This window comes from Panulirus ornatus, chromosome 59 (genome assembly GCF_036320965.1).
Source record: "Panulirus ornatus isolate Po-2019 chromosome 59, ASM3632096v1, whole genome shotgun sequence".
Lineage (NCBI taxonomy): Eukaryota > Metazoa > Arthropoda > Malacostraca > Decapoda > Palinuridae > Panulirus > Panulirus ornatus.
This window is the reverse complement of record NC_092282.1, coordinates 27,777,438-27,794,506: the sequence shown is the minus strand read 5'-3', so window position 1 is coordinate 27,794,506 and position 17,069 is coordinate 27,777,438. Positions and strand designations below refer to the sequence as shown.

The 17,069-nt window shown below is 40.9% G+C and overlaps 1 protein-coding gene across 1 annotated transcript in view; it reads right to left on the bottom strand.

The window, feature by feature from the left end:
• Window positions 1–3,522: 3,522 nt before the first annotated feature.
• The window catches only part of LOC139767317 (carbohydrate sulfotransferase 11-like), a 28,416-nt gene continuing 14,869 nt past the window's right edge, over window positions 3,523–17,069 (bottom strand). The window contains exons 7-8 of the mRNA XM_071696596.1: window positions 7,792–7,926; window positions 3,523–7,042 (exon numbers count right to left, since the gene is read on the bottom strand). Of these exons, the coding sequence (XP_071552697.1) occupies window positions 6,857–7,042; window positions 7,792–7,926 (321 nt within the window). The 3' untranslated portion in view covers window positions 3,523–6,856. The remainder of the gene's footprint in view (window positions 7,043–7,791; window positions 7,927–17,069) is intronic.

The following is a 17,069-nucleotide window of genomic DNA, read 5'->3' as shown; positions in this document are numbered from 1 at the left end:
CGCCACCCACTCACCGCTGCCAGACGTACAGAATTCATAAGTTGAGCTAAGCATACAAATGCACGATCATAAAAGGATATACGTCACCATAATTGATAATTCTCATGCTTGAAAATCGTGATGCATAATCTTAGTTTAAGAAATTCATCCCAAAAGGTTTAAAATAAATATTTCTCAATAACGGTGTATACTCAAGTGGACAATGATGAGTAAGAGTTGAGCAATCCGACTAGGTTTTTGAATGACCGTAAACAATTCAGTTGTGCTTTCATGTAGCATAACCTTCACCCAGTTCATTTATCTATGTATCAACTGCTTTTCGACGAAATCATAAAAGACTACCAATAAAAATCGACATTCCATCCGCGTATCGCAATTTTCCTTTTATATTAATGCAATTCCTGCTATTATATCCAGCCACGATCAAACTATCTTGTATGGCAGTCAATGTTCCTGCTATTATATCCAGCCACGATCAAACCATCTTGTGTGGCAGTCAGTGGACCAACCTGACCATCAACAAGAAATACAAGCTAGAAGTGGCGGACTGGCCGACCTCGTACCGCAAAAGCCATACACAAACAAAAGCTTTCCACCCGTATGCCAACAGGTTAAACAGACATCAACAATAGAACAATTACTGCTAAAATGCAGGAGATATGAATAATATAGAAGAAAATTTTGAAATTACCACATCAACCAAAACATTTCCTTAAACATTATTAATGTCCTCCGGGATAACCCGAGTACTATTAACAAACTGATGGTCTTTCTCAGAGAAACAATCAATCATGATGATGTAAGGTAGTTCGTGTGTTCTCCAGTGTGGCGGGGTCGACTTGGTGTGCGGTTCCTCCTCCTACTTGGGCTGGTCGCATGGTGGTGGGTGGATATGTCCATTCATTAGGCGGTCGGCCTGGGAGGGAGGTGGTCTTCCTCCGGGTCGGCTGCGCCATGGTGTTGAGTCGGCCGACCTCTGACTATGTATTGTGTGTGCATGTCAGCATGGTGGAAGCCTCTCCCTAACCTGTCCTATCTTCTCACAGTCTTGGGTAAAATGCAACCGTGGATACTGTGCCGACTGGGTGGTATTTGCCGCCACCTCGGCCCAATACCCACAAATCTTTTATTTCCATTACTTATATTTATCTTAGGAATGATGACATCAGTCATACATTAAATAGGATTGCAGGCTTAATGAACTTCCTCATACGTCGAAGGCCGTAAAACCCAACAAACAACAACAACCCAGCCACAAGCCACTGGTATGACAGGCGTGCCTTGAGGTTTCCTAGAGATGACATATCCTGAACGTGGCTCTGACGTGGGTGTACATACCTGATAACATCACAAGCTCCTCAAACATCCACATTCCACCGCGCTCCAAACGTCCCACAGGAAATCAATTCACATGCCATATTTCCTATTTCCAGGACACCACCTGAGGGTTACCACTCCTCCAGGACACCACCTGAGGGTTACCATTCCTCCAGGACACCACCTGAGGGTTACCACTCCTCCAGGACACCACCTGAGGGTTACCACTCCTCCAGGACACCACCTGAGGGTTACACTCCTCCAGGACACCACCTGAGGGTTACCACTCCTCCAGGACACCACCTGAGGGTTACACTCCTCCAGGACACCACCTGAGGGTTACCACTCCTCCAGGACACCACCTGAGGGTTACACTCCTCCAGGACACCACCTGAGGGTTACCACTCCTCCAGGACACCACCTGAGGGTTACCACTCCTCCAGGACACCACTTGAGGGTTACCACTCCTCCAGGACACCACCTGAGGGTTACCACTCCTCCAGGACACCACCCAAACTCCTCTTACGCAAGATAAACCACCATAAAGAACACATTGAGCACTTATTATTCAACTGTCCTTCGCTCTCTGCAAACAGATGTACATATTTGCCATTTTCTGCATGGTGAGGTAGCATTTCAGAAAAAATGACTGAGCCTTAGAGGGGAAACTCCTCACTTGGCCCCCTTCTCTGTTCCTTCTTTTGGAAAAGAAAGTGGAGAGGAGGATTTCCAGCCCCCATTCCTGACTCTTTTAGTTGCCTTCTATGACACAGAATATGTGGGAAGTAATTTTTTCCTTAAACCCCAGGGATAATATAGAGTGAATTGGATCGGTGTGGTATACCAGGGTTGACGTGTGGACGTGTGTGTGTATACATTTGTGTATGGGGGTGGGTTGGGCCATTTCTTTCGTCTGTTTCCTTGCGCTACCTCGCAAACGCGGGAGACAGTGCCCAAACCATTTCAAAACACCCTCTTCTGCTCTCTCAACCACGCTCTTTTTATTTCCACACATCTCTCTTACCCTTACATTACTTACTTGATCAAACCACCTCACACCACACATTGTCCTCAAACATCTCATTTCCAGCACATCCACCCTCCTGTGCACAACTCTATCCATAGCCCACGCCTCGCAACCATACAACATTGTTGGAACCACTATTCCTTCAAACATACCCATTTTTGCTTTCCGAGATAATGTTCTCGACTTCCACACATTCTTCAAGGCTCCCAGGATTTTCGCCCCCTCCCCCACCCTATGATTCACTTCTGCTTTCATGGTTCCATCCGCTGCCAAATCCACTCCCAGATATCTAAAACACTTTACTTCCTCCAGTTTTTCTCCATTCAAACTTACCTCCCAACTGACTTGACCCTCAACCCTACTGTACATAATATATATATATATATATATATATATATATATATATATATATATATATATATATATATATATATCCCGCATTAGCAAGGTAGCGTTAAGAACAGAGGACTGGGCCGTAGAGGGAATATCCTCACCTGGCCCCCTTCTCTGTTCCTTCTTTTGGAAAATTGAAAAAAAAAAAAAAAAAAAAAATGAGAGGGGAGGATTTCCAGCCCCCCGCTCCCTTCCCTTTTAGTCGCCTTCTACGACACGCAGGGAATACATGGGAAGTATTCTTTCTCCCCTATCCCCAGGGATAATATATATATATATATATATATATATATATATATATTATTATATACAGCGACAAAGTATAAAAAAAAAAAAAAAATATATATATATATATACACACACTCAGTTGCTCCCAAAACACTTGCCTCTCATGATCTTTCTTCTCATGACCAAGTGCATAAGCACCATTAATCACCCATCTCTCTCCTGATCCAGGAAAATTTTCAATAACCACATTCACTAACGAAAGTATATTTGAAGATTAAAGTGATTTTTTTTAACGCCTGTTCCAATCCTTTACTATCAAAAATTCTGGTTAGCAGATGCAGTCATTTCATTATCAAGAATCTTCTTAGTAACTGGAAATGTGATACAAACTGTTGTAACCTTTGTCACTGATACCTTCTTCCTAAGCTTCAGTTGTGACTTATAAACTATTATGAGCATCACAACCCAGTTGCACTAAATAGCCAATAAGGGATTATAATATCAGGTATCCACATCAGAAGGCCAAGAGGAAAAAAGACAGATTATGAACATCACATTCTGAAATGTTTGGTATGGATTGAAAGGTAATGGTATGGCTTCTGATTATAAGACAATAATCAACAGCTCTTAAAGTCAGCAATTTCCATATTGAAATCTCATGCTACTGAGTCACACTGCATAATATTCAATCCTGTCACAACACACTGAGATACAGGGGCTCTATGCCTGATGTAGGTGCTGATAATTCTAAGTTAATGGCAATCCAGCAATCAATAAACAGAATCCAAGATACACATAACAGCAGGGCAATATCCTTGTTATGAATGTTACTAACCAAATTGCTTGTAATCATCCAATGGGTTGGTGGTAAGACAGCCAATACCTTTACACCAGATAACATTACATCACTTTTGCTTTGTTTTTCTGTTCATTTTTTCTCATCTGACAATACTCGTTTCATGTCCTTTTATATATTTCATGTGATAACTAGCTACGAGTGCCACCTGTATCTCCACTGTATATCTCTAAGCTTTTTCATTTTTTGAAATTCCTGACTGAACCATGCCTCTTTCCATTTTGATCTTTCCCTGCTGGCATCCAATGGTGCCCATGAACTGTATAGTGCTATCAAAGAAGACTCGCTATATCTGTCAAATGGTTCTTATCTTGACATATTACCCACTTCATGAGACAGTTGTGCCCCAAGCAGAATAAAATAAACATAAACTTCACAGTAAACATTTCTTATACAATTTGTTCTGCATGTTTCTTTAATTCTCTAATCTATCTACAGGAAAGTACATAGCAACAGCTATATAATTCCTAATGTAAGTGTACTTTGTCTCAAAAACAGAGCTTTAACATACATATTTTTCTTTACATAATGATAAAAAAGATTCAATGAATGACATTATGACTACTCTTATGAGCTTACTGTAACAGATGTAGGACTTCCACTGTATTACTTCAAGTTCAGAGAAAAAGAACAGTAACAGAAAAATGTCCTGTGGTACATATAAAAACATAAATAAACAAATGGTGAGGTAGCGACAAGAACAGATGACTGAACCATAGAGGGAATATTCCTCACCTGGCTCCTTGCTCTGTTCATTCTTTTGGAAAAAAATACAGGAAAGGGGGATTTTCAGCCACCAGCTCCTGCCCCTCTTAGTCACCTTCTACAACACACAAGGAATACTTGGAAGGTGAAATCCAGCAAGGAAGCAGGTTTGGATGGCACTGCAGTGGAATCTATTAAAAAAGGGGGTGACTGTGTTGTTGACTGGTTGGTAAGGATATTCAATGTATGTATGCATCATGGTGAAGTGCCTGAGGACTGACTGAATGCATGCTTAGTGCCACTGTACAAAGGCAATGGGGATAAAGGTGAGAGTTCAAACTACAGAGGCATAAGTTTGTTGAGTATTCCAGGGAAATTATATGGGAGGGAATGGATTGAAAGGGTGAAGGCATGTCCAGAGCATCGAATTGGAGAAGAGCACTGTGGTTTCAGGAATGGTAGAGGATGTGTGGATCAGGTGTTTGCTTTGAAGAATGTGTGAGAAATACTTAGAAAAACAGATAGATTTGTATGTAGCATTTATGGATCTGGATAAGGCATATGATAGGGTTGATAGAAACGCTTTGTGGAAGGCCTTAAGAGTATATGGTGTTGGAGCTAAGCTGCTAAAAGCAGTGAAAATGTTTTGAGCAGGGATGTAAGTCATGTGTACAAGTAGGAAGAGAGGAGAGTAATTGGTTCCCAGTGAAGGTCAGTCTGCAGCAGGGGTGTATGATGTCCCCATGGTTGTTTAGTTTGCTTATGGATAGAGTGGTCAGGGAGGTAAATGCAAGAGTTTTGGAGAGAGGGGCGAGTATGCGGTCTGTTGTGGATGAGAGGGACTGGAAGTGAGTCAGTTGTTGTTTGCCAATGATACAGCTCTGGTGGCTAATTTGAGTGAGAAGCTGTAGAAATAGGTGACTGAGTTTGGAAAAGTGTATGGAAGAAGAAAGCTGAGAGTAAATGTGAATAAAAGCAGGGTGAGGCACAAGTTAATTGGGATGTAAGTTTAAATGGAGAAAAATTGGAGGAAGTGGAGTGTTTTAGATATCTGGGAGTGGACTTAGCAGCGAATGGAAACATGGAAAAGAGTCACAGGGTGATGGAGGGTGTGAAGGTTTTGGGAGTGATGAAGAATGTGTGGATGGAGAGGACATTATTGTGGAGAGCAAACATGGGTATGTTTGAAGGAATAGTAGTTCAAACAATATTATATGGTTGCGAGGCGTGGGCTCTAGATAGGGTTGTACAGAGGAGGGTGGATGTGTTGGAAATAAAATGCTCGAGAACAGTATGTAGTTTCATCGAGTAAGTAATGAAAGGGTAAGAGAGATGTGTGGTAATAAAAAGGGTGTGGTTGTGAGAACAGAAGAGGGTATGTTGAAATGGTTTGGACATGGAGAGAATGAGTAAGGAAAGATTGACAAAGAGGATATATGCATCAAGGGTAGAGGGTACAAGGAGAAGAAGGAGACCAAACTGGAGATGGAAGGATGGAGTGAAAAAGATTTTGAGTGATTGGGGCCTGAACATACAGGAGGGTGAGAGGTGTGCAAGGAATAGAGCGACTTGGAACGATGTGGTACAATGGGGTCAACTTGCTGTCAATGGACTGAACCAGGGAATGTGAAATGTCTGGAGTAAACCATGGAAAGGTCTGCTGGGCTTGGATGTGGATAGGGATTTGTGGTTCCAGTGCATTACATATGACAGCTAGAGAATGAGTGTGAACAAATGTGGCCTTTTTTTGTCTGTTTTCCAGGCACTACCTTGCTGAAGCAAGGGGTGGCGATGCTGTTTCCTGTGGGAAGGTGTGGCAGCCAGGAATGGATAAAAGGCAAGCAAGTATGAATATCTATGTGTATGTGTATGTATATATGTTGATATGTATGTGTATGTACGTGTACATGTATGGGTGTTTACGTATATATGAGTGTATATGAGAGGATGAGTCATTCTTCCTCTGTTTCCTGGCACTACCTCGCTGATGCAGGAAATGGTGATCAAGTATAACAAATATACATCATGCACAAAAATCAGTAAATGGAGTATTCCAGAACTTCTGTCAACAGACATCATCTCATCAAACCACTGCCAAAGGAAACATCAATGTGTTTGCTGTGGCTGGCACAGCACACCAACCAATCATCCCTGGCTGGCCTAGTAAGACAATATATATGTCAACACAGAATTTTACCATACTTACTCCACCTCTTGCTGTAAATTGGTGAGAATTTATAAGGGAACTTTCCTCAATTCCTGACCTTTAAATAAAACCAGAATATAGATATAAAAATCAAATATATCTTGTATGCTTAGATGTATTATCATCAACTCTCTCTCAGGCTATCCTTAGCTATAGAAAGGTAGTCATCAATACTGTAGTCGAAGAGATCAAAGTCAAGTTTGTATCTTTGGTAGAGGTCAGTCATCTGGCGGCGAGTGAGCTGGCTGTAAAACTGTGGTGCTGCTTGATGTGATGAGATATTACTCAAGTGCCGCCACTCACTGCCACTCTGTAACACCAAATAATACAGTCAGACCAAACCTTTTCATCTTCCATCTCCTGCTCCAATCAATTCCATGCAGTCTACAGCCCTCTCCTCCTTCACTTACTCCATACCTTCTGCAGTTCCCTTTCATGCCTCACTCACTCTATGCAGTCTACAGCTCCCTAACATGCCTCGTTCACTACTTGCAGTATGTAGTCAACAGATGACACCCTGATAATGATAAAGCCATGCAAGTTTATCTCTAACACATTCACCTAAAATGGAACCTTGATATTAACAATGAAACATGTCCAAATTACCATGATTTCTAACTATTCCTAGCATCATGTCACTGAATATCTATGTATATTTATGACACTAAATGCTGTCTATTATAATGATAGACTAAGGGGTCCAACCCAATATCCTCTGAGTCCTATATATTTGCAAACGCCTACAGGAAGTGACTGAATTGTTTAAATAACCTAAAGTTGAAATGTTATCTATAAGAGTTCATTTGGTGTGCTCAAGGATGTTAAAGTCTTACATTACATGTTACTGGGATCAAGGATTAAGGAACCCTAAAACATTCATTACAAGTCAAGCAAAAGTAGAATAAGGGTTAACAGTAAATTACAAATCTAGAAAATGTAAAGAGAGAATATCTAGCTTAAAAACATACAAGAGCTACCAAAAACCTAACTACTTTTTTCTTCATATTCAACAACACTTCAAACTTTTCTCCTTAGCTCATTTAAGAGCTACTGACTTACTTTCTTGAGTTCCTTGAGATCTGCCAGAGTAATAAGGAACCTCTCATCATCAGCCATGGTCTCCAGTTTCATGATGATGTTGTAGTCACTGAAGCAGACACCACACTGCACCCAGAATGGTGTCCAGCACCTCACCTGCAGGAGAAGTAATGTCTATATTATTGTCATAACATACACTATATCATCATCGTCATAACTTATACTCTATATCATCGTCATTGTCAATACATAGAACTTTTGGGGCAGCAGTAATACTGGCTCTACATTTCTGAATAGATTACTGGCTTCAGTGCTCTTAAACTTAATAAAATTATGTTTGACAAAGATGACGAACACCTTAATTTCTTGAAATGGGTGACTCTTTAAAGATAGGTAAAAATTACATCTCTAAAGAAGAATTTTTCTTTGAAAAGATCTATCCTCTTATGCAGATACAGTATTGCTATCAAATGTGGGATACCTCTATCTATACAAATATATTTGACAGTCAAGTCTAGAGCAATCCAACTCATCAGCTTTCCCATCCTTAAAATTTGACCCACTTTCCTGCAGCATGACATTGATTCTCCTTCCCTATTCTGATATCACCAATTTCTGCTCTTGGTTGCTAGATCCTTGCATGCCACTACCATTGGCATAACCACACAATATCTAAAAGACTAAGGATTCACATGACTAATGTCTAGCCACTGTCATGTCTGCATCTTACCCGAAACTAACAATGTATGGAATTCCATCTTATGTTTTTCCTTCTTAAAGGGCATGTTTTCCATCTCCTCTATGCCTCTTAACTTATTCTTCTCCTTTCTTCCTTTTTTTCTAAATCATCAATGCCTTCTTTGTATTTCACTTAAGGCCTGATCTCAATTAGAGATCCCATTCTTGTCTGGAACCTTTCACTCAAAAACTATATAAATAGTATATTATTTGGTGAACACTGGCTCTAAAAGGATCCCACTCTGCAACTCTCACTTCTATATAAGTTCTTATGAGGTGGAAAAGAAAACATAATAGCAGAAAAAAGGCAAATGTCTTTTCAGTGTTTTCCAGGATATCTTTCCCCTCCTTTGTTGATGTTCCTGGAGCCCTCATGCCTTCCAATGTGAGTACACTTTGAATTTACTATATAGTTCCTTACATATCTTTTCATTATCCTCTACAGCTCTTCTCTATGTATCCCTTAGCCTAAATACCTGCTCTCTAATCAAATTACTCGATGAATTTATGGAAAAATTGATTTATTTTCTGCCTCATTCACAATATTCTTTCTAAAGCTTCCCTGTTCCTCTATTCTTCTCCAGCTATACTCATTCCTTGTTCTCTTATACCTTCCAAAGACTGAGTGGGTGCTCTGGCACCTTCGTCTTTCACTTTTTGACATCTTTTATTGAAAAGTATCTCTTTTTTCTTAACCTTCCTTATTATCTGAAGCCAAAGGTAATAATGTTTTAAGTCTCTATTGTAGTTTACCTGAAACCTACCATAACAGAGGTCTCATTTAGCTATGGAGCTCCATATCCTAGTTTACATTTCAGTAAAATTGTTCTGTTATGTGTAGTTAACATGATTCAGTCTCCTCTTAAAGCCCTATTCAAATGCCCTCATCAACAGTAGAGCCAATGTGAAGCATTACGTGATCACTTTAACCAACTGTAGTATCATAAATAATATATTCAATAATTTTGATGTTATCATGTACTAATTGGTAGGCAGCCACCAACCATATGCCTGCCTGGGTACCTGAAGGGTTAGTGACAGCTGCATGATAAGCCAGTACTCCAATGGTTGCCAAGTTGCACTCCCTTAAGCCAGGTAACTTGTCTTTTCTTTCTACCTCACCCAAACGTGGACTGCTGGCATTAAATCCACAAACATAAAATCTCTCCTTATCATCACATGTCAACACCTAACTCATGCAACTAATTCTTCATAGCTCCAGATTTTCCTGTGATAAGTGCAATGTTCTAGCCCTGACTTTTGGCAGAGCTAGCAGAGTAAAAGACCACAGCATATAGTGTAGAGATCATGACAAAAAGAACAAAGTGTATACCATGACCCAAAGAAGAGTGTAGAGACCATGAAATTCAAGGCACAGTGTAGATACCATGACATACAGAGCAATGTAGAGACCATGAAATACAGAGGAATGTAGAGACTATGACATACAGAGCAGTGTAGAGACTGTAACATATAAAGCAGAGTGTAGATAAATAAACTTGAAAAGTTTCATGGCTAATGCCAGACTTAATGGCAGAAGCATGTTAAAGAAAGTCCCTAACAAGACATATAGCAGAGTATACAGACCATTGCATACAGAACAGAGGCCATGACATACAGAGCAGAAATTAAAGAAGTTAAATTCCCTAACTGATAATAAAGGAGGATTTCTTATTTGGAGTAAAGGTCACCTAGTTGAGGGAAAACAAAGGATATATATCAGATGCATCATCTCAAATGTAACAAGTGGATTCTCATAGCACTCAGTACCAGGGCCACTGTTACTTCAAATCTGTAAAAGATTAACCCAAACGTCTTTAAATAAAATTGCAAAGTTTCATGGCTAATACCAGAATTAATCAATGGCAAAAGCATGTTGCAGAAAGTACCAAACAAATTGCAACAATGGTCAAATAAATAGTGATGAAGTTTCATCTACATGCATCAGAAAATAATGAAGATAGGAAAGCATGAAAAAAGGTTGAACTTTGAAAATGCAGAGACAAATGAATAATCTGCTTGCACGAGGGACCAAGTTAATATAGTGCCTATCCATAGTTTTTTAACTTATCATACATATTTGCCATTTCCCGCATTAGCAAATATCCCGGGTATATTACACACAAAAAAGCACACCGCATTTTTGGGTAATACAGATTTTCATTAAACAAATAAGGAGATACTTGAGAAGAAAAAATTCTGCAAAAAGTTTAACAACACATGTCTAGAATGATGCTAAATTCAACATGGATGAGTAATGAGAAACACAAGCCTATAACTACCAATACTAGAAGATGCCAGGAGACATGACAACACCTTCATATTTCTCACAATTATGATAAATGTTCATTTAGACCAAGGGGGTGATACAGCTAGAGGGTATAATATTAAGCAAAATATGAGTAGGAAACACAAGTGGTGGGAGTATGTGATAGAGTGTAAGAAAGTAAACTCTAGATTGATATGGGTAAAACTGAAAGTGGAAGGAGAGAGATGAGTGATTATTGATGCATATGCACCTGGGTATGAGAAGAAAGATCAAGAGAGGCAAGTGTCTTGGGAGCAGCTCAGTGAGTGGGTTAGTAGCTTTGATGCACAAGACCGGGTTATAGTGATAGGTGATTTGAATGCAAAGGTGAGTAAGTGGCAGTTGCGGGAATAATTGGTGTACATGGGGTGTTCAGTGTTGTAAATTGAAATGGTGAAGAGCTTGTAGATTTATGTGCTGAAAAAGGAATGGGATGTATTTAGGGAAGCAGTGATGGCTTGCACAAAAGATGCTTGTGGCATGAGAAGCATGGGAGGTGGGCACATTAGAGAGGGTAGTGAGTGGTGGGATGAAGTAAGATTATTAGTGAAAGAGAAGAGAGAGGCATTTGGACAATTTTTGCAAGGAAATAATGCAAATGAGTGGGAGATGTATAAAAGAAAGAGGCAGGAGGTAAAGAGAAAGGTGCAAGAGGTGAAAAAGAGGGCAAATGAGAGTTGGGGTGAGAGAGTATCATTAAATTTTAGGGAGAATAAAAAAGATGTTTTGGAAGGAGGTAAATAAAGTGCGTAAGACAAGGGAACAAATGGGAACATCAGTGAAGGGGGATAACAAGTAGTGGTGATGTGAGAAGGAGATGGAGTGATTATTTTGAAGTTTTGTTGAATGTGTTTGATGATAAGAGTGGCAGATATAGGGTGTTTTGGTCGAGGTGGTATGCAAAGTGAGAGGGTTTGGGAGAATGATTTGGTAAACAGAGAAGAGGTAGTAAAAGCTTTGCAGAAGATTAAAGCCGGCAAGGCAGCGGGTTTGGATGGTATTGCAGTGGAATTTATCAAAAAAGGGGGTGACTGTATTGTTGACTGGTTGGTAAGGTTATTTAATGTATGTATGACTCATGGTGAGGTGCCTGAGGATTGGCGGAATGCTTGCATTTTGTGCTATTGTACAAAGGCAAAGGGGATAAAAGTGAGTGCTCAAATTACAGAGGTATAAGTTTATAGTGAAAAGTTTTTATCGAGGATGTAAGGCATGTGTACGTGTAGGAAGAGAGGAAAGTGATTGGTTCTCAGTGAATGTAGGTTTGCGGCAGGGGTGTGTGATGTCTCCATGGTTGTTTAATTTGTTTATGGATGGGGTTGTTAGGGAGGTAAATGCAAGAGTCCAGGAAAGAGGGGCAAGTATGAAGTCTGTTGGGGATGAGAGAGCTTGGGAAGTGAGTCAGTTGTTGTTCGCTGATGATACAGCGCTGGTGGCTGATTCATGTGAGAAACTGCAGAAGCTGGTGACTGAGTTTGGTAAAGTGTGTGGAAGAAGAAAGTTAAGAGTAAATGTGAATAAGAGCAAGGTTATTAGGTACAGTAGGGTTGAGGGTCAAGTCAATTGGGAGGTGAGTTTGAATGGAGAAAAACTGGGGGAAGTGAAGTGTTTTAGATATCTGGGAGTGGATCTGTCAGCGGATGGAACCATGGAAGCGGAAGTGGATCATAGGGTGGGGGAGGGGGCGAAAATTTTGGGAGCCTTGAAAAATGTGTGGAAGTCGAGAACATTATCTCGGAAAGCAAAAATGGGTATGTTTGAAGGAATAGTGGTTCCAACAATGTTGTATGGTTGCGAGGCGTGGGCTATGGATAGAGTTGTGCGCAGGAGGATGGATGTGCTGGAAATGAGATGTTTGAGGACAATGTGTGGTGTGAGGTGGTTTGATCGAGTAAGTAACGTAAGGGTAAGAGAGATGTGTGGAAATAAAAAGAGCGTGGTTGAGAGAGCAGAAGAGGGTGTTTTGAAATGGTTTGGGCACATGGAGAGAATGAGTGAGGAAAGATTGACCAAGAGGATATATGTGTCGGAGGTGGAGGGAACGAGGAGAAGAGGGAGACCAAATTGGAGGTGGAAAGATGGAGTGAAAAAGATTTTGTGTGATCGGGGCCTGAACATGCAGGAGGGTGAAAGGAGGGCAAGGAATAGAGTGAATTGGAGCGATGTGGTATACAGGGTTTGACGTGCTGTCAGTGGATTGAATCAAGGCATGTGAAGCGTCTGGGGTAAACCATGGAAAGCTGTGTAGGTATGTATATTTGCGTGTGTGGACGTGTGTATGTACATGTGTATGGGGGGGGGGTTGGGCCATTTCTTTCGTCTGTTTCCTTGCGCTACCTCGCAAACGCGGGAGACAGCGACAAAGTATAAAAAAAAAAAAAAAAAAAAAAAAAAAAAAGTTTATTGAGTATTCCTGGGAAATTATATGGGAGGGTATTGATTGAGAGGGTGAAGGCATGTACAGAGCATCAGATTGGGGAAGAGCAGTGTGGTTTCAGAAGTGGTAGAGGATATGTGGATCAGGTGTTTGCTTTGAAGAATGTATGTGAGAAATACTCAGAAAAGCATATGAATTTGTATGTAGCATATATGGATCTGGAGAAGGCATATGATAGAGTTGATAGAGATGCTCTGTGGAAGGTATTAAGAATATATGGTGTGGGAGGCAAGTTGTTAGAAGCAGTGAAAAGTTTTTATCGAGGATGTAAGGCATGTATACGTGTAGGAAGAGAGGAAAGTGACTGGTTCTCAGTGAATGTAGGTTTGCGGCAGGGGCGTGTTTATGGATGGGGTTGTTAGGGAGGTGAATGCAAGAGTTTTGGAAAGAGGGGCAAGTATGCAGTCTGTTGTGGATGAGAGAGCTTGGGAAGTGAGTCAGTTGTTGTTCGCTGATGATACAGCGCTGGTGGCTGATTCATGTGAGAAACTGCAGAAGCTGGTGACTGAGTTTGGTAAAGTGTGTGAAAGAAGAAAGCTGAGAGTAAATGTGAATAAGAGCAAGGTTGTTAGGTACAGTATGGTAGAGGGACAAGTCAAATGGGAGGTAAGTTTGAATGGAGAAAAACTGGAGGAAGTGAAGTGTTTTAGATATCTGGGAGTGGATTTGGCAGCGGATGGAACCTTGGAAGTGGAAGTGAATCACAGGGTGGGGGAGGGGGCGAAAGTTCTGGGAGCATTGAAGAATGTGAGGAAGTTGAGAACATTATTTCGGAAAGCAAAAATGGGTATGTTTGAAGGAATAGTGGTTCCAACAATGTTATATGGTTGCGAGGTGTGGACTATGGATAGAGTTCTGCAGAGGAGGTTGGATGTGCTGGAAATGAGATGTTTGAGGACAATATGTGGTGTGAGGTGGTTTGATCGAATAAGTAATAATAGGGCAAGAGAGATGTGTGGTAATAAAAAAAGTGTGGTTGAGAGAGCAGAAGAGGGTGTATTGAAACGGTTTGGTCACATGGAGAGAATGAGTGAGGAAAGATTGACCAAGAGCATATATGTGTCAGGGGTGGAGGGAACTAGGTGAGGTGGGAGACCAAATTGGAGGTGGAAAGATGGAGTGAAAAAGATTTTGAGTGATCGGGGCCTGAACATGCAGGAGGGTGAAAGGCGTGCATGGAACAGAGTGAATTGGAACGATGTGGTATACTAGGGTCGACATGCTGTCAATGGATTGAACCAGGGAATGTGAAGCGTCTGGGTTAAACCATGGAAGGTTCTGTGGGGCCTGGATGTGGGAAGGGAGCTGTGGTTTTGGTGTATTATTACATGACAGCTAGAGACTGAGTGTGAACGAATGTGGCCTTTGTTGTCTTTTCCTAGCGCTATCTCGCGCACATGAGGGAGGAGGGGGTTATCATTTCATATGTGGCTGGGTGGCAATGGGAATGAATAAAGGCAGACAGTATGAATTATGTACATGTGTATATATGTATATGTCTGTGTGTGTATATATATGTATACGTTGAGATGTATAGGTATGTGTATTTGCGTGTGTGGAGGTGTATGTATATACATGTGTATGTGGGTGGTTTGGGCCATTCTTTCATCTGTTTCCTTGCGCCACCTCACTGACACGGGAGACAGCGACAAAGCAAAATAAAATAAAATAAATATATGAGTAGGAAGAGAGGAAAGTGATTGGTTCCCAGTGAATGTCGGTTTCCGGCAGGGGTATGTGATGTCCCCATGGTTGTTTAATTTCTTTATGGATGGAGTTGTTAGGGAGATGAATGAGAGAGTTCTGGAGCGAAGGGCAAGTATGCAGTCTGTTGTGGATGAGAGGGCTTGGGAAGTGAGTCAGTTGTTGTTCGCTGATGATACAGCATTGGTGGCTGATTCGGGTGAGAAACTGCAGAAATTGGTGACTGAGTTTGGTAAAGTGTGTGAAAGAAGAAAGCTGAGAGTAAATGTGAATAAGAGCAAGGTTGTTAGGTAAGTTTGAATGGAGAAAAACTGGAGGAAGTGAAGTGTTTTAGATATCTGGGAGTGGATGTGGCAGCAGATGGAACCATGGAAGCGGAAGTGAGTCACAGGGTGGGGGAGGGGGCAAAGGTTCTGGAAGCGTTGAAGAATGTGTGGAAGGCGAGAATGTAATTTCGGAGAGCAAAAATGGGTATGTTTGAAGGAATAGTGGTTCCAACAATGTTATATGGATGCGAGGCATGGGCTACAGATAGGGTTGTGCGGAGGAAGGTGGGTGTGTTGGAAATGAGATATTTGAGGACAATATGCCGTGTGAGGTGGTTTGATCAAGTAAGTAATGAGAGAGTAAGAGAGATGTGTGGTAATAAAAAGAGTGGGGTTGAGAGAGCACAGGAGAGTGTATTGAAATGGTTTGGTCACATGGAGAGAATTAGTGAGGAAAAGTTGACAAAGAGGATATATGTGTCGTAGGTGGAGGGAACAAGAAGTGGGAGACCACACTGAAGGTGGAAGGAGGGGGTGAAAAAGATTTTGAGCGATCGGGGCCTGAACATACAGGAGGGTGAAAGGCATGCAAGGAACAGAGTGAATTGGAACAATGTGGTATACCAGGGTCAACGTGCATTCAATGGATTAACCTGGATGTGGAAAGGGAGCTGTGGTTTCGGTGCATTACACATGACAGCCAGAGAATAAGCGTGAACGAATATGGCCTTTGTTGTCTTTTGCTAGCACTACCTTGTGCATGCGTGGGGGGAGGGGGGTGCCATTTCATGTGTGGCAAGGTGGTAGCAGGAATGGATGAAGGTAGCATGTATGAATATGTACAGGTGTATATATGTATATGTATGTATACGTTGAAATGTATAGGTATATATATGTGCGTGTGAGGGCGTTTATGTGTATACGTTTGTATGTGGGTGGGTTGGGCCATTCTTTCTTCTGTTTCCTTGCGCTACCTTACTAATGCGGGAGACAGCGACAAAGTATAATAAAAAATATAATAACTGAGTCATTACGGGCAGAGAAAATTATTCTTCAAAAAAAGGGTAAAGGACCTGTGTTTGATACTGGTGCATTCTGCAGGAAGAGAAAAAAGAACATGTGTATGATGGTGATACATTCTTCAATTTGAGAGCAGAGGACCTGCGTATGATACTGGTACATTCTTCAATAAAAGATCAGTGAATCTGTGTGTGATGCTGATACATTCTTCATAAGTGATTAGAGGACCTGTATATGATACCAATACATTCTTCAATAAGAGATTATAGAACCATGTATGATGCTGATACATTCTTCAGTAAGATATTAGAAGACCTGTGTAAGAAGCTGATACATTCTCAAATAAGATTAAAGGACCTGTGCATGATGCTGATACATTTTTCAGTAAGATTACAGGACCTGGTTATGATGCTAATACATTCTCCATTGAGATTAGAGGACATGTGCAAGATACTGATCCATTCTATAATAAGACATCAGTGGATCTGTGTACAATGTTGATACATTCTTCTATAAGAGATCAGAAGACTGTGTATGATGCTGAGACCTTCAATAAGAGAGTAGTGGACCTGCGTGTGATGCTGATACACTCTTCTATAATACTGGACCTGTGTATGATGCTCACATCATTGAGAAATACAAAAGCTTTTACAACAGAAGTAAAAGTCAAGAGCAGCAGTCCTATGGGTGGAAAGAATCCTCCTTATGAGCATAAATTGGTACTTACAAAATAAGTAATGATACATATATACTCACACCTAAAGTGACACACTGATCAAATATGGAGGGTCCAAAATCAGAGGAAGTACCTGAGGCAAGGGAGCTG